The following is a 26,263-nucleotide window of genomic DNA, read 5'->3' as shown; positions in this document are numbered from 1 at the left end:
GAGTCTTAAATAACTGAATCAACGAGGATAGCAATTAAAAATATTTACAGTTCGAGTGACAAGTGGTCCGCTGGGAATGTATCCACTCGGCCCGTGCTCTGCTCTGGGGAGCCAATTCGTACGATCCATTCCTTCCACGTGCTGACTAAACAGATAGACAGATGCCATACATCCCTTCTGGTACCACTTGCGATAACGCGGAAGGTCGTTTTGGTCAAACGAGCGACCTTCTCTGATTACTTGCGCCTCATATGCAGTAGCCAACTGAACATATTCCACGTGTCTTGTGGCCCAGGACTCGTTCTTCTTTGAGCCCAACATCAACCTGTTCATAATTTTATAAGAACTTAACATCCAAAGATAAGTAACATAAATAAGGAAATTGACGGTGAGTAAACCTTACTTGTGCAACTCAACATGCGTGTGCCTATTCAATGGTTCTGGCACCGGAATCTCTTGAAATAATCCGAATTGTCGCATGCAGCGATCCGGATAGGTATGCTCAACGATCCAATAAAATAACAGTGGACCGCGATACAAGTAGTAGGGCTGATAAATTTATCAAGAATGTGAGTTATAATTTATAAATACGGTAACACATAACTAAATAAATAACTAGATTGAAACATACCCTTCCCTGCTGGGTCACTGTCGGAAGCTTGCTATAGACCGTCCCATACGGCTCCCAATTCACATGATCCTCCGTCAAACTCTGAAACTGGCCCCGCGGGATACGTGCACCCTGGGTCTTGTAGTGGGAGGATGACACGTATTTGTGCGGACAACACCATTTGTACGCAAAAGATGCGCATGTATCAAGCGATGGAGTGCCCCAGGTAGGTTCCCAATTTTTAGTTTGCGGCTCAGGCCGGAGAACTGGAAAGCGGGTCCATGACCAGTGCTGCAGAAGCATCACCGGACCATACATAGATCCTCTCCCGGGCTCGGTAGCGAGACATAGATGCCGATACAGATATGCAAGAACTGCTCCACCCCAATTGTACTGTACCGGCGTGTCCAAATCCACAATTAGATCGAGATACCACAATGGTATCCCGTCCCCGCCACTGTCTGGGTACAAACTGGACGACATCAGGTCCAAGATATATGCACGGACATACCTAGCAAAATTCAAGACAAGGTGAGTACATTATTGATAGGCTAAAGAACGGATAAATTGATATATATATATATACTTACCACTTCAGCGTATCCTCGTCGCGTTCTACTGGTAGATTCTCAAATCGTTCACGAAACTTAGATTTGAGGAAAGTCAACTCCATGCTTTTTTCATTTCTCTCAGACCCCCGTTTTTTCAAAAGATCACTCTGCTCATGCTCTTTGATTCCTAACAATTCGAAGAGCCTGCCTTTTGCATTCCTCCCGTCTGTAGTCCCCGTCACTGGGACTCCCGTAATGGGCAAACCCCATAAACAGCTGACGTCCTCCAAAGTAACTGTAATTTATCAAATTAAAAAATATAAATTTCTTCATTTGAATTGTCAGTAAATTATCACAAAGAACAGATTTATTTGAAATGGTTTCGAAGTTAATACCTGTCATCTCTCCGAAGGGAAGATGAAAGGTGTGTGTCTCGGGACGCCACCGCTCCACAAGTCCGTGTATCAGCGCTGCATCGATTTTTTTGTGAGGCATGCATGCGATCTGGTATAAACCCAATCGAATCAAGAATGGCGCGTATGCAGCGTGGTACGCGGTCATGCAACGGTAGTGCTTCACGTTTATAACATCCTTTTTCTACATTACCGAAAATAAAAATTAGAAATTAAAACAAGATGATATTTCTGAACAATTCAGAAAAAAAGAAATAAGTAATTGCTTACCTCCTCAGAAGCCTGACACACCCTGTGACTGGTATGCGGTATCCACAACAGATCACTAAAAGTATCCCGCGCCATAGGTACTTCATCATTGATTTCGTCTGTCATGCTACAAAATTAATTAAAAGTTAATTCATTATTTTCAAAAAATTTAAACTAATCTAAACCGTTTTTTCTGTTTCTGATTATTTCTAAACCAATTTGGATTACCTAAATTTTCTAAACTATTTTACACTATTTTAAAATTTTCTAAATTATTCTAGACTGTTTTTGAACTTTTCTAAATTATTATCGACTATTTTGGAACTTTCTAAATTATTCGGGCACCACTTTAAAATTTTCTAAATTATTCTACACTATTTTACAACTTCCTAATTTATTTTTCACCATTTTGGTATTTTACAAATTACTCTAAACTATTTTGGAACTTTTCTAAATTATTATACACTATTTTGGAAGTTTCTAAATTATTTTTCACCATTTTGGAATTTTACAAATTACTCTAAACCATTTTGGAACTTTTCTAAATTATTCTAAACTATTTTGAATTTTCTAAATTATTTTTCACCATTTTGGAATTTTACAAATTACTCTATTTTTGAACTTTCTAATTTATTTTTCACCATTTTGGTATTTTACAAATTACTCTAAACTATTTTGGAACTTTTCTAAATTATTCTACACTATTTTGGAAGTTTCTAAATTATTCGAGCAACACTTTAAAATTTTCTAAATTAATCTACACTATTTTGGAACTTCCTAAATTATTCTACACTATTTTGGAACTTTTCTAAATTATTCTACACTATTTTGCAACTTTCTAAATTATTCAGGCTACTATTTTAAATTTTTCTAAACGGAACTAACCAATTTCAAAATAATCAAAACAATATTCCAAATAATATTCCAAACAAATTCTAAACAATCTTTCAATATTCCAAATAATATTTCAAATAAATATTTGAAATATATTTCCAAATAATTTTCCAAACAATCTTAAACAATATTCGAAATAATTTCAAGAATCTAAACAATCTAAACAATATTCCATGATTCTAAACAATCTAATCAATATTCCATGATTCTAAACAATCTAATCAATATTCTAAACTATTCTAATTAGTATCATAAACTATTTTAATATTTAAAAAAAAAAAAACCTGATTAATATCTGAAATCTTCCTCTTCTCTGCTCTTCTTCCCGCACTGATGCAAATCTGAAATGGAAAGCCACACTCAAATTCGAATTAAATGCAGCAGCTCCACGGGTGTACAGTAACCGGTTAGCCACGTGTCGTCACCCCAGTATGCATGACCCCCAGGTGTAAAAAAAAAAAAAAAAAAAAAAAATGTGGGTTCGGTTAACCAATAACCGGACCAAGGATTGTACAGCCACGTGTCAAAAGCCCTGCATGACCCCCACCCCCACGCGTCGACCCCCAGCGCCACGCATCTAAAAAAAAAAAAGGGCTGGGTTCGGTTAACCAATAACCGGACCATTCTTTCCGCTAAACCGTTAACCGAACCAAGCCAGTCCGGTTCACAGCTAACCGAACCTATCTCTATCTTTCCGCTAAACAGATAACCGGGTTCTTTGTATTGGTCCGGTTAACGGTTAACCGGAAATTTGGTCCGGTTAACGGTTAACCGGTTTGGGTAGATTTCAAATTTGACAGACAGTTCGGTTAATTTTTGAAATTTAATTTAAATTTTGGATATAAATAAAAAAATCGGCAGTTTATTTCTCACGGACTACATTTTCAATTTTTCAACTGCTCTCTCTCATCTCACTAATTTTAGTTTTCATCATCCGGACCCACTAATTTTAGGCACGGTATGTCAATGCAAGGACCTAATATATATACACCTCTTTAGCACCTAAGTTTTCTCATGTGGGACTAATTAAAATCTAGATCCGGCACAAATCTTTTTCTCTCTCTTTTTTTTTTCTCGGTCAAACAATTTGACAATTAAGAAAAAATTCAACAGTATATATTAATAAAGGTTAATCCCAAAAAACCGAACAATACATCATTTATTATTATTATTATTTATTCTTTCTTCTTACAAATTAAGTTGGGATGTGACATGTACAAATATAATTTTCATGAAAAATAAAGAAATTATAAAACATGAGACCAAGAAAAAATTAAAAATATACCAAATCTCATTAAAACATCTTATTTAATTATAACGATAAAATTTGTATTTTTATAATAATAATTAATCAATGTTGTTATGTTATTGTTTAATCCAATTAATTTAATTATATGTATATTAATAAAAAACATTGTATAATATCAAATTTTTTAGAAAGAAAAATAGAATTTCTAACAATTAATTCCACCGTACAATCAAACACTCATTTCAACATATTCTCATAATTAATCATGTGCGTTCCCGCACTCATGGGTTTCCATTTTTTCAAAAGTGGATACCCATCCCCGTCAAATCTCATCCCATATAATCCTGTGACATCCGAACAAGCTCTAAATATACCATAATCCAAAAAAATAAACCAAATAACCACGATTCTATAAAAATTTGAAAATTGACACGACCGCATCTAGGCGGAGCGGCCACCTTTATTGAGGCCACATCTAGGCAAAGTGGCCCCAAATTGGGGTCCGTTTCTAGGGGATGCAGCCCCAGGTTTTTTTTTTCATAATGTATATATTTTTTTATTTATTTGTTGTTTTTATTTTTCAAAATAGTTGTAATTGTGTTTTTTTTATGTTTGTTATTTTGAAAAGATTTTACGTTTGTCGGAAGAAATATTATGTTCGAAATGTCGTTACGTTTAGATTTTACTGTGAAAAAAAACTATAAATAATAAAAACAATAAATAAAACAGCAAAATAGTACAATAAATAAACTGTATCTGAGAAAATAAGTATCCTGCTATACTAAATCACATTATAAAAAAAAACACTAGAGTAAAAAAAGTACAAAAACAAACTACAACCTAATAGTCAGAAGGATTGAACAACTGCCTCGCCTTCTTAACCTTCAAACCCCGAATCCGCACTGGGACCCTTACAGTATTTGAGCAAATCCTAGCACAAGGACCTGAAATCCCCGTACTCGATGCCTGTCACAGGCTCCCCGACAATAGTCATTATCCACAGACAGTTAACATCCTGTAGGATGACTGTCATCTCAACATGAGGGAGATGAAATGTGTGGGTCTCGGGACGCCATCGCTCAATGAGGCCAAACGACAATCCCTCGTCGGTTTTCTCCTCGGCCATCAGGGATAGCTGATACAATCTCATGACACGCAATGTCCTTACATAGGCTGTCTGGTACCTAAGCCACATATTATTGTAGCGTACCGTAACTGCATCTAGTCCCTAAATTAAAATAAAATGTCAGACTATTCAAATATTCATATAAATAAAATTTGAAATAAAATTATAATTTTATTAATAATATAAAACTTACCTAGTGGCAGCCTCTAAGATATGGTGCTTCTCATTCGGGTACCAGAGAAAGTATGATACCCAATCAGTGCGATGCCAGATACCGAGTACCACAGATGTCAACGCCGTCTCGATGTATTGTGACATCTCAAACGGAGTGGGTATAGGAGTTACACCTCTATTTGGAAGAAAGTACATCCATACTAGAAGACGGTATATCTCTCATAGATGCCATGCTGTATTTTATATTTTGGTCTTATTAGGATTTGCAATTAAATTTCATAAAATTAACCTAATTACAATTTGGGTATTGGTCTAAACATGATCGGTGTTAATTTTGGTAGCTAATTAAAATTTGGATCTAATTTAATGTAACTTCTAACAACATATTGATTAATTTAAGTAAAATAACAACAAATACGGGTTGGTATTGGTCTAATTTAATTTATCTGGTAAAAATAATTAATTTTGGAAAAATAAACTAATTATTTTGGTCAATAACTAATTTTAGTACAATTCGATATTTATTTTGGTCAATAACTAATTACAATTTGATATTCCTATAATTTAATTAAATTGGTTAAAATTTCGGTTACAAATCTAAATCATAAATCATAAATCATAAATCATAATCATAATCATAATCCTAAGCCCTAAATACTAAACCCTAAACCCTAATCATACTCCTACTCCTAATCTAAACTAAAAATTGAAATCAGAAAAGAAAAAGAAAATTACTCGATTCGAAGAGATTCTAAACAGATTGAGATTGTGAGAAAAAATGAAAACAACGGTTCCTTATATAGGGCTGGGGGGTGGCCGCTTCTCGAAGATGCGGCACGCATTTTGGGTCTGCTTTGCCTAGATGCGGCCTGCAGAAAGGTGGCCGCTTTGCCTAGATGCGACCGTGTCAAAATTCGAATTTTTACGAAATCGTTGCTATTTAATTTATATTTTTTTGAATTATAGTATATTTAAAAATTTCGGTAGAACCTACAAAGAAAGGTTAATTCTAAGGGTGATAAATGGATTCGGACATAATATTTACCGTTTGAATTCGATGCAGATCTGAATTTGAATAAACGAAGAGGATAATTTTTCGGATTGAGATCCTAATATTTATTTAATAACAAAAAGTATTCCAGATTTGGATAAATGAAACAGATAATTTTACAGATCCAAATTCGGATATTTATTGAATAAAAAAAAAGAGAGAAAAGGTAATGTCCCCCGGGCTACAGTCTCCCAAAAATTTCCGTGTATAAAAGTCTTCCTTTTTTAGCTTAGTTCTGACGCATTTTTAACTGCCACAATTGCCATAATTTCAACTGTTATAATTTCAAGTACACTATGTATGTTTACAGAATTATATGTGTATGTTTATAGGATAATATGTGTATGTTTACAGGATAATATGTGTATGTTTACAGGATATTATGTGTATGTTCACAGAAATAAAAGGTAATGTTTACAGAATTATATGTGTATGTTTATAGGATAACATGTGTATGTTTACAGGATAATATGTGTATGTTTACAGGATATTATGTGTATGTTCACAGAAGGTGGTCCCCAACAGCTGTCACGCGTTTTCAACAACTGTCACGCGTTTTTAACAACTTTCACGTGTTTTTAACAGCTTTCACGTGTTTTTATGTTTACATGATTTAGTATTGATGTTTACAGAATTAGTTGAAAATATTCGAAGATTTTTGGAGGACTGTTGGCTGCTTTCTAAAAAATAAGGAACGGATTCAAAACGATATTTTGTCAATTTTGTCATGAAAACTTTATTCTCACTTCCCAAATAAAAAGAGAGTTAAAAGCAGTGTTATCCATATCGGATCGGACCGACAATTGGACTGAAATAACCGTACCTGGCACTCTTTATGATTTGATTCGTTTAGAATATAACACTCTTTACGATTTAATTAGTTTAGAATACCCGACACTCTTTATGATTTGATTCGTTTAGAATATAACACTCTTTACGATTTAATTAGTTTAGAATACCGTTTATGCTATTAAACTGTTAAAAACTAAATAAAAGCCAGTTTTGATAAAAGGTACCAGCTCGTTTTTTAAAATAACCGGTTTCTTTTCTACACTGGTTGATTCTTTTTTTTTTCTCGGAAGCATATAATTGTCCACAACTAAGTTTTTTCACAAAAAAATTGTTATTTAACTTGCACCGATGCACGAATTCTATAAAATTTCAATTCAATACTATAATCTCATATAACAAATTATATACAAAACGCACTTTAAAATTATAACATCTAGCGGGCCACTTTGTGTACTTGCAACTTGCACAACTTGTATAACTTGTCAAACTAAGTGTACTTGCTGCGGGACCACTTGGTGTACTTCTCTAACTTACAGTTAATGATAGTTTTAAAACCTTCTAGAATATTTTAAAACCGGACCACTTCTCAAACTTGTAGTTTTTTTCAATATAACCCCGGCAATGATGCAAAATTAATTTTTTTGAATCAAAATTTTTGTTTAAATCAATTTTTTTATATACATCTATATCCTATAAATTAACACTACACATACTATATTAATATTTGTTTAATTTTTTTTCTTCAATTATTAATATTTTTATATACATCTATATCCTATAAATTAACACTACACATACTGTAAAACATACATATGCAAACTATAAAACTTCAATACTGTAAAATTCTCAAATGTAAACTACAAAACTAACAGATGCAAACTATAAAACTGTAAATTTGAAACTTAAAACACTATAAAACTGAGATAAATACACTGCAAACTTCAATACTATAAATTTAAAAGATATAAACAGTAAAACTAACAGATGCAAACTATACAACATCAATACATCAACTATTCACAACCACATTGTTAAATATTAGTAACTGTTTACAAGCATAAACTATCACTATTGAAAACATCACTATTCAACAGTAGCAAAAACATACAATAACATTCTAAACATAAATTCATTCATTCCACAAAAAACATACTATTCAGCATACAAAAACTTTTACTTCATAATCCTTTGTTTAGCATTGTTTAGATGAGTTAGAAGTTTCATCACTAGAACAATGTGTTCTTTAGAAATATCATCCTGCAAAAAAAAAAAACAAAACAATTAAGATTATAAAACTGTGAACTATATCCTGTAGAACACTCTATATATCATGTAAAACTGTAAACTATATAATGTAAACCTTTAAACATAAATAATAATAGATATTGTAAAATAATGCATATATCATATAAAATTATGAACTATATCCGGTAAAATACTCTACATAACATTTAAACCTAATTCACATATCATGTAAAATACTGTGTAGATCCTATAAATCTCTTAGAAAAATACTGAAAATTTAAATGAGTATTAGAAACAATTGCAAATTTTTTGTAAAACTATTTCAAGAATTCTGTACAACTAGTGCAAGAATCTTATAAAATAATTACAACAATCCTTAAAACAACTGCATCAGCTGGAATACTAACTCAACAAGATGCATGAATTGATCTAGATATGTAAAATAAAGATTTGAAAACTATTGCATAGATCTTGTAAACTATTGCATAATAAATATTAATTAAGATCACAACAGATATGATCCTCAATTGAAGCCGTATAACATGTAAAAGAATGATCTAAATAGATGTAAATAGAAGGAAACAAATAGATGTAAAAGAACGATCTAAACAGATCTAAATACAAAGAAACAACAGACCTAATATGCTCGGACGCCATAATAGCGTTGGAGAGGTGGTGCGGAGGAGAGGGAAGTGGTAAGCTCTAGGGAATACTATAAAACAACAAGATTAATACTCTATATCGTCTCTATGTCATCTCTCTCCTCAAGATCATCTCCTCTTATCTTCTCCAGATCGCCTCTCCATTATTTTTTTTCTCCATATTTTCATAAGAGGAATACTGTAAAATTACAAAATGCATATTGTAAAACCACAAGATGAATACTATAAAACAACAAGATCAATACTCCAGATTGCCTCGTTTTCATCTCTCCTCCATATCTGTCACACCTCGCGGCCACGGGTTGTAACAGTCTCCCGCCGTAAGCATACAACGCCGTGTATACTTACAAGGCTATTCAAATCTTACTCAACAATTCAACAGATAATAATATAAACTAAGTTTATAGATACACAAATCAGAGTACACAGTCTGGTCAGAATATAATACAACATAAGTATCTCATCCGGATACTAACCATAAGGCCTACCCTAAATCTATACAACAAAACATATCTAGGGTTATCAAGTGGTAAGCTACTAAGGCCTACTACTCTCGTGCCTCTCCGGAATCAGTCGCACCAGTACCTGTAAAATAACCGGGAGGGTGGGGGTGAGAATAAATTCTCAGTGCGAATTTTGCCACAGTTTAGACTATTGGACTTGCAATCAAACTCTATATTCAACAATGAAACCCAAACAATAACAGTTCAAACAGATATATATAATCATAAATAACAGAATGCCAATGCTCGACAACAGTTTAATCAACCTGAACACAGTTTACGGAATTTCCAAGATGAATTTCAAACACAACATATATTTTGGCTTAACTCAATTCAATAACTCAATTCAATAACTCAATTCAATAGGGCTTGTAGCAATTACAGATGTTCTTTCAAGCTGAACCATTATCAAACCCACATCTGTAGGGTTACAGACGCCTACAGATGGCCAACCGCTGGACCCTTTATCTGACACCCATCTGCAATCGCTTGGCTTAACAGTTTATTACGGTCTGGTTCAAATCATATAAAGAAAATCCTCTTTGGAATCATTCCAATAGTCGTAATATTCAATTGACCTTCAAAATGCATTAACCCGTAGGAGAATGCTACCGAGTCACAGACGTTACACATGTCACCCACGAGTTCCATTCACATCTCATAACATAATCACCTTCCCTCGTCCCAACCGGTACTGGGAATATTGAGGGCCGTTCACCTAAGGCCATTTAGGATCCTGGGAATCCAAGTCAGCATACAGCCCGACTTGGCAAATTCATTGGATCCAAGTGCTTAACTTCGTAAATCCATTCACATACATTCACATATTCAATCCAATCGTGGTGACTTTCAATCAAGATCAGATCACAATAGATCAACATAACCTATAACCATACCAGCATGCAAATCATTCAATTCAGATCAATTCGAGTTTAATTTGATTGGGCTATGCAAATGCTCTACACAATTCAGTGATGCAATCAATGATATTCAACATGACAAACGAATACACAGTTTAATTCCTGAAAATAAAGTATCAAACAAGTCCAAGAATCCCGCACCTGAGTATGACGAGCGTACCGCTTAATTTAAGGATCGGACGTCTCGTATTGTCTCGCAAGTTCTTGCTCGACCGAGCCTATACCTATATTATACGTATACTTGGTTTAACATTGGTTCACTATTGGAAACATTTACTCGAGTTACATCAGGCTTACACCTTAATCAATTTCCTATCCTTTGGTACCAATCCGTTCAATTCCTGATTTCTTACTTACAACCTTTCAAATCACACCATTTACCTCGGGTTCCTTCAAACCCTACACAATTATAATTAGGTAACCATTCAGTCACAGTTTCACTACTTTGGTTCTCGGTTCATTTCAATTTACCGTTTGGTTAACCCTAATTTGGTCAAAACCTAAAATCAGCCGTTAAATGTTCTAAAAATTCACGATCAGGAGGCAACCCTACCGATTACAAGTCTAAGTGGTTGGGTTAAGCAAATCAAATCACGATTATGCCAACTTTCAATTTTGGCACGAAACCCTAGAAATCAGATTTCACAAATCGGAAGAAATCGGGAAAAAGATTGACAAATAAACAAGTAAGGAGTGTAGAGGAACTAGTCCTCGAGCAATTCGAACACAAATCTCGAGTTTAAAACGAAAACCAGAGAAATCGAGAAATCGTAGATTTTAGAGAGAAACAAAAAGAGAAAAGAATACCGAATAGGAGAGTTTGAAGAGATCCATGGGCGTTTACTCGGTTCCGGTTTCGATTTCTCGCAACAATCGGGGGTTTGAGAGGAACGGAAAACTCTCTCGCTCCTTTTCTTCTCTCTTGGCAGAAATTTCACTTAAAATGGTAAAGGAATGAAGTGGGAGAGAGAGAGAGAGCAGGCATTTTGCAAATAAGCCCTTGGTATCACCCAGTGCGGATCACTCACCCGCACTGGATCTGAGTGCGGACGCACTCGACAGTTTGTAGGTCCTTCCAGCACTTTCCAGTGCAAAAATCGGTGTCGGTGCGGGTCACTTCACCCGCACTCAGCACTTAGTCAGTTTTCAGCATGAATTTTAACACAGAAATCACCCGCAGTGCGGGTGGCTTCACCCGCAGTCAGGACTTAGTAGATTTTTGGAATGAATTTTAACACAGAAATCACCCGCAGTGCGGGTGGCCTCACCCGCACTCAGTACTTAGCCAATTTCAGTTCAACCCAGAAAATCATGAGTGCGGCCGCACCCACCCGCAGTGCGGGTGGCCTCACCCGCACTCACAGAAATTTCAAAGGCAATTTAAGGAAAACAGAAGTCAGTGCGGGTCAGTCACCCGCAGTCACCTACCAGTGCGGACGCAGTGAGCCTGTAAAGTCTCAAATTCTCGAAATTTCGACGCGGTTTCGATTCACACTTAACTTACTTAATTAGAGGAACCTAAATTAAGGTTTTAACTTCCATTTTGTTAGCGCAATTAACTTGATTCTTGCTTTTAATTCATTTGAATTTAATTGTAAAAATTTAGTAACGTAACAATATCATATCTCAGATCGTTCCTCATATATCCTCCATATCACCTCTCTCTCCTCTCTCTCGTCCAGATTGTCACAAGATGAATACTGTAAAACTACAAGATGCATGTTATAAAACCACAAGGTGAATACTGTAAAATAACCCGATTATTCTCCAGATCGCCTTCGCCCTTATCTCTCTCCTCTAGATCGCCTATCTTAGATTGTCTTTTACTATCTTCGTGGTTAGACCAACGGCCGGGCCGACAGTTGTTGTGGATTCCAATGGCTCGCACAGTTTGAAAGGATGCACATGACGCGAAGAATAGATGGAGAAGAGGAAGAGGTGGATGGACGGAGATGGGAGGCGGAAGGACAGAGGTGGGAGGCGGAGGCAACTGGAGAAAAAGTAACATGAGGGGAGGAGTTCTCTATCTGAAAATGATTTTGTTTTTGTGTGGGTAAGGGTGTCAATGATACCCGTTTAGACGTTTACCCGACCTGTACCGTATTTGATAAGGTGGGTATGGGTAAGATTTTTTTTCGTTAGCTAAACGGATAAGGGTACGGGTAAAGTCTATTTCGTACCTATTACCCTATAGGGTAATTATATAAAATATAATAATATGATAATTTTTTAGCAATAATTAGTGAGTATTTTTCTTATTTAGTGTATTATTTTTATTGTAATAAAAATATTAAATATATTATTTTTATTTGTATGTCTTATTCTTTAATTAAATATTTAAATTTGTCGGAAGATATATTTTTATTTTTGAATTATCTTGTTTTATAAAAAAAATACAATTAATTTGAAATTGATTGCACATTTATTTTTATTTTTATTTTTATTTTTTATTAGTAATATTATTGCATATGTGAGAAATAAATAAGTTTTGATATATTATTTGTAAAATATAATAAAATTAATTATTATAGTAGTATTATTCGTTATTCACCCGCTACCGTTTCATTGCCCGATAATTTTAACGGGTAAGGATAGAGTAGGGTAAGGCCAAATCTTAATGGGTAAGGGTAGGGTATCGGTAAGGTCATTCTTAGTGGATATGGGTATGAAAATGCTTCCATCCTATTCGTATTGTACCCACTGACATGACACCCCTATGTGTGGGTGAGAGAGAGAAATATGAGGAAAGGAGAGAAAATATGAAAAATAGAAAAAGTTACTTATATGACTGTTACGAAGTTTTAATCAAATATTTGTAAAAAAAGTGTGAAAAAAAGGTTGTGGATAGAAGTTTTTTCAAGTTTTTTTCTTTGATTGATTCAGTGTTTTTTTTTTTTTTTCTTTTCTAGACTTGTTCCAGGACATTGATTAGAGGTTTAGCGACAAATAAAGAAAATATGTCATGCTTAACATGACGTACATTTGTTATTGACTAAATTATGTTTGTTTTTGTACGGTTGAGTACAGTACCTAATTTTCATTCAATAAAACACAAAATTACCTATTAGTTTCTATACAGTTTGACAAATTAAGAAAATATTTCTGTTGTGTTATTTATAAGGGAAAAAACATATGCAACTCATTGTTTTTCAATTTTCATAGTTGTCAAATTTCAATTCATAGTGTTATCTTAGATAAAATAGCCCTCATATTTTAATATAGATTTCAGAACCTAATAACTGCCCTTCAGATTTAATATTCGGCCAAATCTCCCAACTCTAATTATTTTTACTAGGATCACTTTTTAGAAAATTGCTGGTGCATTTACAACTGGCGCTAGTTGATGCGTATAAATTTATAACATCCAAATTTTATTTAAACATAGCATGTTAAGAAGAAAAAAAAAAGTAGCAACACAAATATAACTTAAAAGTAATTTATCATGGATCTAATTTGAAAAAATAAAATCAAATAAAAGATGTTAGTAGTTTTAGATTTACTAAATTACTCACATATCGTTGAAAAAATAAACGAGATTAATCGAAGGAAAATTATAAGTGTTGGTGATAGTTTTTAAAAGGTTCAAAGTGCAGTATTTATACATACATATTAAGTCTTTATATCTAGCATATGAACTCTTTGAATCTAATATATCAAGAAAAAAAAACAGTAACACAAATACAACTAAAAAGTACTTTGTCGTTGATCTAATTTGAAAAAAAAATCAAGTAAAAAATATTTGTAATTTAAAATTTAATAAAATTTCTCACATATCTTAAAAAAAAAATAGACAAGATTGATAGGAGGGATAAAAAAGTTGATGGAAGAAATTTTTATTTTTTGACGAGAAAATGAAAGAGTTGGGCGGCCAAACATGTTATCTTACTTTATATTATCCAATTACTTTGTAATGAATAATACTAGTTAAATAATTTTATTTTAAATATTGTATAAATCAATCCCACTATAATTATAAACATTAGCGTAGAAAAATTAAAAGTTTTCAAGAAAAGATAACGTTATATAATTTTATATTTATCAATTATTTGGTACTATCAAATAGATCTGAGCTGTAATCTTGCCAAACAAGTGAATAAACTTTTTTTTCTTTTCTTGTACCGATATCAGATAATTAAACAAAAGTACTTTAAAACCAGACCGTTAAAATAATTTAGACGGAAAGGGATGAAATAAACGCAGGAACCTGCTTGTCATGGAGAAAAGCAGGGTTCAAACAGGTTCCGTATGGACATGTCGCCCGCATTATTTGACAATCTTTCATTGTTTTGACACGTAGCTCGGAAATTTCCAACCCATACTTTCCTATTCGATCCTCCCCAAATTATAACTCTCATTTTATAATAACTGTTTTTCCTCTGTAATACTCCATAAAATAGAAAGAAAAAAAAGAACCCCATAAGCTCGGTGAAACTGAAACACCCCCACTAACAAGATGCAACAGATATTTTCAGAATTTGGATTGATATGGAGTTTGTTAGTAGGCGCTTTTTCCTTGCTTCTCGTATGGGGCGTGGCTCAAGTACTTGAATGGGCGTGGCTTAGGCCGAGGCGCCTGGACCTGGCGCTCAGGAAGCAAGGGCTGCGGGGTACTGTGTACCGGTCCCTTGCTGGTGATTTGAAGGAGAACACCCGGCTCAACAAAGAAGCGTGCGCCAAGCCCATGCCATTTTCACACGATATTATCCCTCGTGTTGCGCCCATGCTTCATCGCAGCATGAAAGAATTTGGTACGAACTGAGAATTCTCATTCTTATTATTTTATCTTAGTTTTGATGGGTGAATTACGAGAGAATTATCTTGTTCCTACTATCTAAAGCGAATTCAGATCCAGTGAAATAAGGGAATTTTTTTTTGGTAGTAATTAATAGAAAATAAGAGAGAAATAGAAAGAGTACATTTTTTTTTATATGAGTAATAAGATTGGTACGGTTCATACTGATTTTAATTTTTTTTTTTTAACTTTAATCTGTATGGATTCAAACTTTGCAAAAAAAAAAAAAAAAAATTAGGATCGTTATGAACAGTAACGATCCTAACTTTGCAAGAAAAAAGAGTTAGAATCGATATGAATCTTACTATCTATATAAAAAAAATATGTATTCTTTCTATTTCTCTCTCTTCTTTTCTACTAATTACTACTAATAAAAATCCCACGTGAAATAACCTATGGTACTACCATCTCTGCTCATCTATTTTAGTCTAAAGCTATTTTCCTTTTATGGTCCTGCCAAAATAAAAAGTTAGGGAAATTTTTTTTGATACCACTCTAAAATATGGAATTTAGGAATTTGCCATCCAAAACTTTAAATTAGCTAACTGTCACTCCAAAATTATTATATTTAGCAAATTATCACAATTATATGTATAATTCAGATATTAAAATTATTATATTTAGCAAATTATCACAATTATATGTATAATTCAGATATTTAATTAAAATTTGCTGAAAAGTAGTGTATAATAAAACGTATTTTGGTATTTTCAAAATTGCTCTTCACAGGCTTCTTTCTTTCACGTGCCACTAATTATTCTTCTCTCCCATGCTTTTCACTCTGATTTCATTTCACCGTCCTTTTCAGATTATACTAAACTGAGTATAAACGAGTTGTTCTCTCTCTTGACTACTTTTTGATTTTATCGCACCGTAAAACCATCTCTCATTTACTCTATTAATCAGATAATTCACAAATGAGCCCCTGTTAAGATAAGAAATTAAGAATTTCAGAGATCAGGATAAAGAGCTTTCATGTTTCGTTGGGGAGAGCGGTGGAAGACGCAGTATACTGGTACAACATACCAGATGGTGCAGTATACTGGTACAGGTGTGTGAGGGATAAGGAGTTCATGGTGCAGTATACTGGTAATGCAGTGAAGGTGTTTGAGGTAATGTCAGGAAGTAAAATAGAATGCCTAAATTGGAACTATGTACGTAGCATGTTAATTTCTGGGTACTCTATGATTGGGAAGCTTTAATTGGGTTTTAGATTTATGAAAGAGTAAAATATTAGGCCAATTTTCTCCAAATTTGGTTACATATACTGATATACAGCTTTAACTGATGCACTGTGAAAAAAGAAGGTAGAATTGAGGAGATTTCTGATTTGATTTTTGAAATGGAGGAGAAAGGGATCGTTTTAGACCCAGTTCTCTATAGTAGTTTAATTTATGGATATTTCACCAATCAAATCTTTACTTCTGTATTGGATCATTTGAGAAATGAAAAAAGGAGATAAAAAAACATTACCTAGGTTAGCGAGAGGGAAGCGTCGGGAGAGGCTGGCAGGCATCAGCAGCGGGAAGGAGAGGTTGTGTGGGGTGAGGGAGAGAGAAGGGCAATTTTGGAAATACCAAAATACGTTTTATTATACACTACTTTTCAGCAAATTTTAGTCAAATATCTGAATTATATGTATAATTGTGACAATTTCCTAAATATAATGATTTTGGAGTGGCAATTAGCTAATTTAAGGTTTTGGGGTGGCAAATTCCTAAATTCCATGTTTTGGACTGGCATAAAAAAAAAATTTCCCAAAAAATTATCAATTTTGCTTCAAATTGCAATATCCCAAATTAAACTTCATCACCAATGGATTAAATGTCAATGGCATAATCATTCATTGATGATCTTTAACCTGTTGGATGAAATTGATTTCACTTTTACAAAATACAGGCAAACAGTCTTTCACTTGGTTTGGACCGATCCCAAGAATTACCATCAGGGATCCAGAATTAGTGAGAGAAATTCTATCCAATAAATTTGGGCACTTTCATAAACAAAAAATAAGCCGATTTGGCCGGCTATTAGCTGATGGCCTTGTGAATTATGATGGGGAGAAATGGGCTAAGCACAGAAGACTTCTCAACCCTGCCTTTCATGTAGAGAAGTTAAAGGTAATTTATGGCATAAAATAAAAATTAGGGAAGATATTCTTTCGACATGAACCTGGTTCTTACTTTTGTGATCTCGGTGCTTTGCGACTAAGTTAATGAAACCTTTCACATAAAATTCTTTCATTCAAGAAACTTTATTTGGCACCTTATTTGTACTAGCGGGAAAAGAAATAGGAGCAATGTTGGTGGATAGTATATTAGTGCGAGTAGAACTAGAGCGTTCCTAAGTTCATCAACTCTCTTTGTGAACTCAAACTCTAAAATTTATCGGATTTACTTTAATTGACCAAACAGTTTAAACCTGTCTTCCTTAAGAGTGATGCATCTACATGCAAAAATTTAAATTTTCCAATTAATTTTGTATAAAGTCAAGTGGTAAAAAATTGTTCAAAAAATGAATGTATTTAAATTAATTTATAAATCTTCTAATTTTGACCGCTTGACTTTATACAAAATTAATTTGAAAGTTAAATTTTTTTGCATATAGACGCATCACTCGTAAGGTAGACGGATTTTAACGGTTTGGATTTGTCATTTGAAGTCAATCCGATAGGTTTTAAAATTGAGTTCACAAAGAGGGTTGATGAACTTAGGAACACCCTATTTCTACTCATATTAGTGCCATGGGAACCAATAGGTTATCATGTGTTATATATAATCACGTATTAAAATGCTACTGCTGGTATCAGTTAATTATTAACATCATTTTATCAATTCATGATAAAAACAAAAGTATGATATCTGTAGCGCCCATTCAGTTTTAGGATGTCAAATTTAAATCCGCAAGTTTAAGAAAGAGAATTATGAATTTTATGTTTTAAATATTGACAGTGTAGGTATAACACTTATATTATTCTTAATGGGAAGTCAATTAATAAAATCTTTTCCTTTTCAGATGATGCTACCAGCATTCTCTACCTGTTGTGATGAGTTAGTTGACAGATGGGAGAACTCAGTGGGGCCCGATGGGTCATTTGAGATGGATGTTTGGCCCGAGATGCAAAATTTAACAGGAGATGTCATTTCAAGGGCAGCATTTGGCAGTAGTTACCTGGAAGGGAGACGCATTTTCCAGCTGCAAAGTGAGATGGCTGAGCGTCTCATCAAAGCTTCTCCTAACTTGTTCTTGCCTTTGAACTGGTACGAGTCCATTTACCTTGTTATTTTGGCTTTTATTTAAAAAATAAATTTATAATTTGTGATAAGTTTGATGATTCGTGTAAAGGAAAAAATGAAGTGCAGCAGTTGACCAATTTTCTTCTGCCGTATTATGCCTTTCATATGTACTATTACTATAAACATATAGTACCGGGGTAGTTAATATTCTATTCAAGAATTGTGAAATGATATTGGGCCTCGTTCACTGGTATCACAGGTACCTACCAACTGAAAACAATAGGAGGATGAAGCAGATCGGAAGAGAGGTCCGAACACTGCTCATGGGCATTATTGCAAAAAGAGAGAAGGCCATCCAAAATGGGGAGACCACAACAGATGACCTGCTCGGTCTTTTGCTGGAATCGAACATGAGGGAAATGGGGCAAAACGGGAAATTAGACTCAAGTCTCGGCATGACAACTAACGATGTGATAGAAGAGTGCAAACTATTTTATTTTGCAGGACAGGAGACCACGTCAGTACTGCTGACCTGGACTATGGTCATGTTGGGCATGCATCCTGAGTGGCAAGAAAAGGCGCGCGAGGAGGTCTTTCAACATTTTGGGAGGAATAAGCCAGATTTCGATGGCTTAAGCCGACTAAAAATTGTGAGTTTCAAATATTAATTATGTGGAAACAGAGATCATTTTGCCACCTTGTGCTCACTGCTAAAAATGGACTAATTTGGTTTTCACAATATTAGAAGCACATTTTTTTTATATGAAGTATTATTATGTGTCCAATGGTAGAGAAATTTGATTCCATACCTTACAACAATAGTTGCTCTAATTCCAAGTCAATTATCTTTACTTTTTATTTAACTCAGAAGGGGGAACTTCCTACTGTAATGTTAACTATAATAGTTACTGTAGCTCTTCATATTCTTCAAATTTAATTTCAATTTTAATTTATTAAATAGGTGACCATGATACTATATGAGGTGCTTCGCCTGTACACTCCATTTATTATGATTAGCCGTCGAACATACAAAACCATGCAACTTGGAGATGTAACCATCCCACCTGGTGTTCTTCTAGGACTGCCACTACTATTCATCCATCATGACCCTGACATATGGGGCCCTGACGTAAATGAGTTCAATCCAACACGGTTTTCTGAAGGTATCTCAAAGGCAACAAAGGATGGGCAGTTAGCCTTCTTTCCCTTTGGATGGGGCCCACGTATATGCATTGGCCAGAATTTTGCACTTCTTGAGGCTAAGATGGGGTTGAGTTTGATTCTCCAGCATTTCAAATTTGAGTTATCAGAAAAATACCAGCATGCTCCATACACTGTTCTTGCCTTACATCCTCAATACGGTGTACCAACTAAGTTCTACAGGCTATGATTGGCACTGATTATCCGATAATAAATATTATATTGTATAATGTAGGATTAATATTCTCGATAGTTTTGAATAGCATTATTAGAAAGATAATAGCGGAGATAACAATTTTTTGGTCTAGTGGCAATCTATATTGGAGATTGCGTTTTCAAAATCCAGATGAAAGATCTCTTGTGGATATTAAATGGTTAGGTGGGTTGAACTCCAACTTTACTAAAATAAAATAAATGTGGAATGTTACTATGTATTAGAGATGAAAATATGCAACTTTTTGTCTCCCAGATTTGTCCAGTTCTCTTGACCTTTGCCTCTGGATTTCATTGTCCATGACTGCCTATGAAATTAAATCTTGATTTGATTGATGAATGAAAAAGGGATAAGATTCCTTGATCATGCATGGTAGGCCCTACTATTTCATAATATTTGGCAAATCAAGTAATTGAACAACATAACTGAAAGAACTTTAGGAGGGATTAAATGTGGTATATACATATATTTTATCCTCCAAATATATATATATTTTTTTTTATAGTGGAAAAATCTATATTTAAATATTTAAGAAAATCATATGGAATTTCCAAAAAAAATTGTTGGATTAAAATAAATGTGTTATAGGTTCAAATTATGCAGTAAAATTGAGTAGAGTTTTGCTTGGAGAAAGACCAAAAATCTTGTTTCACTTGGGATTTCCAACGAGAAAATTTTTCTTACAAAAATTTTGAGTAGCATTGCAAGAATTGATGAAAAGAAGCTTATGGAAGTGGACTCGGGAGAAATCGAGCCGAAACAAAGAATCTAAACTCTGTTACGGGTCGCATTGCAAGCCACCGCCAATGCCGCCAAGACTGGAGACCTTTAACTCAACAAAATTGATATATGAGATATAAAAGTTATCATATGCATTTGCATAGGCATTAACTTGTTAGTGCTAATTCAAAAAAAGATCAAATATATACTGTGGATAAAAATTGAATGTATGCTCAAAGCTACTCATAAAATTATATCAAGTAGGTATTAAAAAGATGTTTATTTTAGGATCACAAAGTAGGAATATGTTTATTGTGAAAAATGATAGGAGCTGCTAGCCTGCTATTGTCCAGCTGCCGCTTTGTTGCTCTGACCTGTACCTGTGGATTATGTTCTTAATATTAACTGTGCGATTTTCTTCTTGTTGATTTTAGCTAAAGATTTGAGACAGAAATTGAGATGATGAATTGTATTTTTTATATTGCAGTTCTGATTTTATACAAGAGGATACAGGGTGTATTTATACAATCCTCTCCAACATTTTTTTCACCTAATCATAACAGTAACATTCTATTTTAGAAAAAAAAGAGGTGGAGTTTTATCTTAGCTCCCTTTTTTCTATTTTAGCCAATGATAACATGGCCATATGACTTTGAGGGTAACTACCTAATAATTATATTTCTCTTAATTTTACATTTCATTTCTCAAGATTCCCCCTCAAGCTTGTATTGTAGATGTCCATCAATTCTAATTAGAGGATGAAATCTGGAGGCAAAGATCAACAGATCAAGTGATAGGCATAAACTGGATACATCCAGTCCAGCATGCATTACATTAGTTAAGCAGTGACTGTTAGACAAGTTGTTAGGCTCTCTGTGAGTAAGTATTGTAACAAATTATTACTATTCTATAAATAGCCCTGTACATGTAATCAGATTACATCAATGAAATACAAGATTCATTTGCGCAATTCTTGCTCTCTGAACTAAACTTATCAACTAGGCAAATCACGGAGACAAAAGTTGCATAGTTTCATCTCTAGTACAGAGTAACATTTCACTATATATCTTGTCCATATATAAGCTATTCAAAACTACCAAGATTATTCAATCCTACTTAATTATACAGTATGATATTTTTTTTTGTCGTAATATCGGTGCCAATCATATCCTGTGGAAGTTAATTGGTGCACCATACTGAGGATGTATGGCAAGAGCAGTGAATGGAGCATGCTGGTATTTTTCAGACAGTTCAAACTTGAAATGTTGGAGAATCGTGCTCAACCCCATCTTAGCCTCAAGAAGTGCAAAATTCTGGCCAATGCATATACGCGGGCCCCACCCGAAGGGAAAGAATGCTAATTGCCCATTCTTTGTTGCCTTTGAGATACCTTCAGAAAATCGTGTTGGTTTGAACTCGGTTGCGTCAGGGCCCCATATGTCAGGATCATGATGGATGAACAGTTGTGGCAATGCTAGAAGCACACCAGATGGAATGGTTACATCACCAAGTTGCATGGTTTTGCATGTTTGCTTTTTAAGCATAACCACCGGAGGGTACAAGCGAAGAACCTCATATAGTATCATCGTCACCTAAAATTGAAATTGTAATTTAGGAATATGAAATAACAAAATATAAGGATGTGTTTTTAGAGCAACTCTGTTAACTATATAGTAGCAAACTCTCCCTTTTGGGTTCATCACAATTAAACTAACATAACTGACTTGCAGTTATCTTTAAGGATTTAATTGCATATGATTTATTTGTATAAACATCCTTGACATTATCAGAAACTCTTGTATGGTATGCAGGTATGGTATCGTAATTGTCCCGCACTATTGGACACACGGAATCATACTTCAATTAAAAAAACCAATATATGCCCTTCTTATCTCTCTGCATTACAAAATTTCTATTTAATAACTCACAATTTTTAGTCGGCTCAAGCCATCAAAATCTGGGGTTTTCCTCCCAAAATATTGCAAGACCTCCTCACGTGCCTTTTCTTGCCACTCAGGATGCATGCTCAACACAACCATAGTCCAGGTCAGCAGCACTGACGTGGTCTCCTTTCCAGCAATATAAAAAACTTTGCACTCTTCTATGATCTCGTTCGTTGTCATGCCGAGACTTGAGTCTGATTTCCCATTTTGCCCCATTTCCTTCATGTTTGACTCCAACAAATGACCAAGCAGGTCATCTTTTGTGGTCTCTCCATTTTGGATGGCCTTCTCCCTTTTTGCAATTATGCCCTTGAGGAGTGTATGTACCTCTTTTGACATCTGCTTCATCCTCCTATTGTTTTCAGTTGGTAGGTACCTATGGCACCAGTGAATGAGGGCCAATATCATTTCACAATTCTTGAAAAGAATATTGACAAGTATCCGAGTTCCTGGACAAGGCTTAAACTGGAACTAGAAATAAGAGGAGCATATTTAGCGATCAATTACTTTAACCTTTCTGTTTTTGTTTGTTTATTTGTTTTCATGTTTGTTTGATTACACAATACTGCTATCATATTGGAAGAATGTTGGATAACTTAAGAAAGGTATTACAGCAGAAGAAAATTGTAAATTGTCAACTTCTGCACTTCGTAACTTTTTATTCACAAATCATTATAACCGATCAAGATTATATTATTTTTCAAATAAACCCATAATACTAAGGTAAATGGACTCATACCAGCTGAAAGGCAAGAAGGAGGCTGGAACAGTTTTGGGGAAACGCTCGATAAGCTCACTTTGCAGCTCAAAAATCCGTCTCCCTTCCTGGTAACTACTACCAAATGCTGCCCTTGAAATGACATCTGCAGTTAAAATTTTCATCTCTGGCCAAACATCCAGCTCAAATGACCCATCAGGACCCACCGAGTTCCCCCATCTGTCAACTAGCTCATCACAACAGGTAACAAATGCTGGCAGCATCCTCTGAAAAAGGAATAGGTTTTAATTGGTTTCAATATTCAAAACATCAAAATTCATGGTAGTCTTTCTAAAACTTGGGGTGTTAAATTTGACATTCTAAACCTGAATGGTTGCTACAGAAATCATAGTTTCCATCTTATCATGAAATTAATGTGAAATGTTAATATTAACAGTCTCATACATATTTGTTGATATGGAAATGTCTACCTCAAACTTCGATTATTAAGGCTTAAACCTGATATGAAAGAATAAACTGAGACCAGCAGTACCAATTAAATACACAATTTTATAGAAAACATCATATAAACCACTAAAATGCCAGTATCAGAGCAAATTGTTGGTTCCCGTTGCACTAAATACTATCCACCAACATTGCTCCTATGTTTTTCCCACGAGTACAAAAAGGGTGCAAACAAAGGGAGCTAATTTTTTTTTTTTTTTTTATGTATAAGGTTACATTTACTTAGCAGCAAAGCACCTAGATCACAAAACTAAGAACCAGGTATATGTCGAAAGGATTTAGTACTTTCCTAATTTTTATTTTATTCCATAAATTACCTTTAACTTCTCTACATGAAAGGAAGGGTTGAGAATTCTTCTGTGCTTAGCCCATTTCTCCCCATCATACATAATAAGCCCCCCATCAGCCAACAACCGACCGAATCGGCTTACTTTTTCTGTCTTGAAGTGCCCAAATTTGTTAGAGAGAATTTCTCTCACTAATTCTGGATCCCTGATGGTAACTCTTGGTAAGGGCCCAAACCAAGTAAATGACTGTTTGCCTGTATTTTGTAAAACTGAAATCAATATTCATCAAACAGGTTAAAGATCATCAATGAATGATTATGCCAATATATTATATCTGTTGGTGATGATGATTTATTTGGGAAATTGTTTCAAAATAAATCAAACAAAAGTGGAAACCGGAAAGTAAATTTATAAGTGAACTCAATATTCATCCAACAGGTTAAAGATCAAAATGAATGATTATGCCAGTATATTATATCGATCTGTTGGTGATGATGATTTATTTGGGAAATTGTTCAAAATAAATCAAACAAATGTGAAAACCGGAAAGTAAATATATAAGTGAAATCAATATTCCTCCAACAGGTTAAAGATCATCAATGAATGATTATGCCAGTATATTATATCTTTGGTGATGATTATTTGTTGGGGACATTGTTTCAAAATAAATCAAACAAAAGTGAAAACCCGAAAGTAAATTTATAGGATATAAAGTCAAACAGTGAGTTAACAAAGAGGATTTGAATTCCCCTCCCCTCTCCTCCTGAGAATTAAAATCACCCAAGGACCTCAAATGTTGAGTTTAAATACGGTCTGTTCGTTAGCATGGACCTCAAAGGGGCCCCGCTCATTGTAGTCTATGGTCGAATTGACAAATTGGCCTGAATTCTTTTCAGATGGTCCAGATTCAAACTCAAATGGTGAGGTAATGCAGAGGAAAAAGATTAAGAATGTTTTAACATCACTTTTGTCATTTTGTGTATTGCTTTTTCATTGACTGGTCAATAAAGAGAATTGCAAGGTACTTATAATAAAGACAGAGAAATGAGCTAAACTAGATCTAAATTACACTAGTAGTAACTATGCCTAAACTACAGTTAACATCTCTAGTTAAATTTGAATTGAGCACTAGAAGAAGGAATAGAAATCAGTATTCAGTTAGGCATGCCAGTGATGCTGGTAGTGGTAGAGAAGTTGTACGCCAGATTTTATTCTATCCATTGTGTATTTGAATGGATGTGTCCATTGTGTATCTAATACAATTTGAAGACTAATTGATCCAAGGTTTCTAAAAAAAAAAAGACTAATTAATAATTTCAATTTTGGGAGGACCACAAAAGAAAAATAGCCTTAGACGTCTAAAAAAATGAGCATGGGAATTAACTAAGAGAAAATAATAATAAAGTTTCTCAGTTCGCACCAAATTCTTTCATGCTGCGATGAAGAAGGGGCTCAACACGAGAGATAATATCATGCGAAAGTGGTATAGGCTTGGCTTGCGCTTCTTTGATGAGCCGGATGTTCTCCTTCAAATCACCAGCAAGGGGCCGGTACACAGTACCCTGCAGCCCTTGCTTCCTGAGCGCCTTTTCCAGGCGCCTTGGCCTAAACCACGCCCATTCAAGTGCTCGGGCTGCTCTCCATATCAGAAGCAAGGAGAAAGCGCCTATGAACAAACTCCACATCCATAGGCTGGATCCAAATTGTGAAAATATTTGTTGCATGTTGGTTGTGGGGTGTTTCCCTAGTGTTAGAGTGGAAGAGGGATTATAGAGTGAGTGGGTATAATTTCGGAAGGATGGAAGTGTTGGTTTATAAAGGAAAGACTAGGTAGGAAAGTATGGCTTGGAAACTAAGCCACGAGTTAAAAAAAATGGTCAACAATTATATTTGGAGCGTCAAGTGCTCGGCGGTGATACGGAACCTATTTCATCCCTGCGTTTCTCCAAGACGAGCATTTCCTGCGTTAATTACATCCCTGCCAACTAAATTGTTTTACGGTTCATTTTTACATCGGAAGGAGATCACCTGCCTCCCGGTTGCAGAAAAATCCAGTCACTGTTGGATGGGGCCGGGGCCGGTCACTGTTAAAGAAGTCGATCACGGTTAATTTTTGAACTGAGGGCCCACCAACAGCAACTCTAGGAACAAGAATTTCCTGCCCCAGAGGAGAGGATTCAGTCTCACCTTTTACATCATGTTGAGTTGGC

The 26,263-nt window shown here is 34.6% G+C and overlaps 2 protein-coding genes and 1 long non-coding RNA gene across 4 annotated transcripts in view; 2 read left to right on the top strand and 1 right to left on the bottom strand.

Annotated features, from left to right (window-relative positions):
* Positions 1 to 25,874, bottom strand: part of LOC144546675 (cytochrome P450 CYP72A616-like) — a 94,457-nt gene extending 68,583 nt beyond the window's left edge. Inside the window, exons 1-5 of one of the 2 annotated variants that reach the window (XM_078295207.1) lie at positions 25,474 to 25,874; positions 24,084 to 24,307; positions 23,284 to 23,528; positions 22,530 to 22,920; positions 21,492 to 22,193 (exon numbers count right to left, since the gene is read on the bottom strand). In XM_078295207.1, coding sequence (XP_078151333.1) covers positions 21,765 to 22,193; positions 22,530 to 22,920; positions 23,284 to 23,528; positions 24,084 to 24,307; positions 25,474 to 25,777 — 1,593 coding nt within the window. In that variant the 5' untranslated portion in view covers positions 25,778 to 25,874 and the 3' untranslated portion in view covers positions 21,492 to 21,764. Of the gene's footprint in view, positions 1 to 21,491; positions 22,194 to 22,529; positions 22,921 to 23,283; positions 23,529 to 24,083; positions 24,308 to 25,473 lie in introns of those variants that run through there. The other variant, XM_078295210.1, reaches the window with a different exon arrangement.
* LOC144546681 (cytochrome P450 CYP72A616-like) lies at positions 14,712 to 20,121 on the top strand. Its single transcript, XM_078295218.1, has 5 exons — positions 14,712 to 15,187; positions 17,131 to 17,351; positions 18,247 to 18,491; positions 18,727 to 19,117; positions 19,429 to 20,121. Exons 1-5 carry the CDS (start codon positions 14,893 to 14,895, stop codon positions 19,855 to 19,857), a joined length of 1,581 nt encoding a protein of 526 aa, XP_078151344.1. The 5' UTR covers positions 14,712 to 14,892; the 3' UTR covers positions 19,858 to 20,121.
* On the top strand, positions 24,314 to 25,409 carry LOC144546686 (uncharacterized). The gene is made up of 2 exons (XR_013508857.1): positions 24,314 to 24,467; positions 24,759 to 25,409. It is a non-coding gene; the product is annotated as an uncharacterized LOC144546686 (long non-coding RNA).
* Positions 25,875 to 26,263: the final 389 nt, after the last annotated feature.

Source organism: Carex rostrata, chromosome 30 (genome assembly GCF_964058835.1).
Source record: "Carex rostrata chromosome 30, lpCarRost1.2, whole genome shotgun sequence".
Classification (NCBI taxonomy): Eukaryota; Viridiplantae; Streptophyta; class Magnoliopsida; order Poales; family Cyperaceae; genus Carex; species Carex rostrata.
Note: the sequence above shows the minus strand (reverse complement) of the source record. Positions and strands in the feature narration are given on the sequence as shown.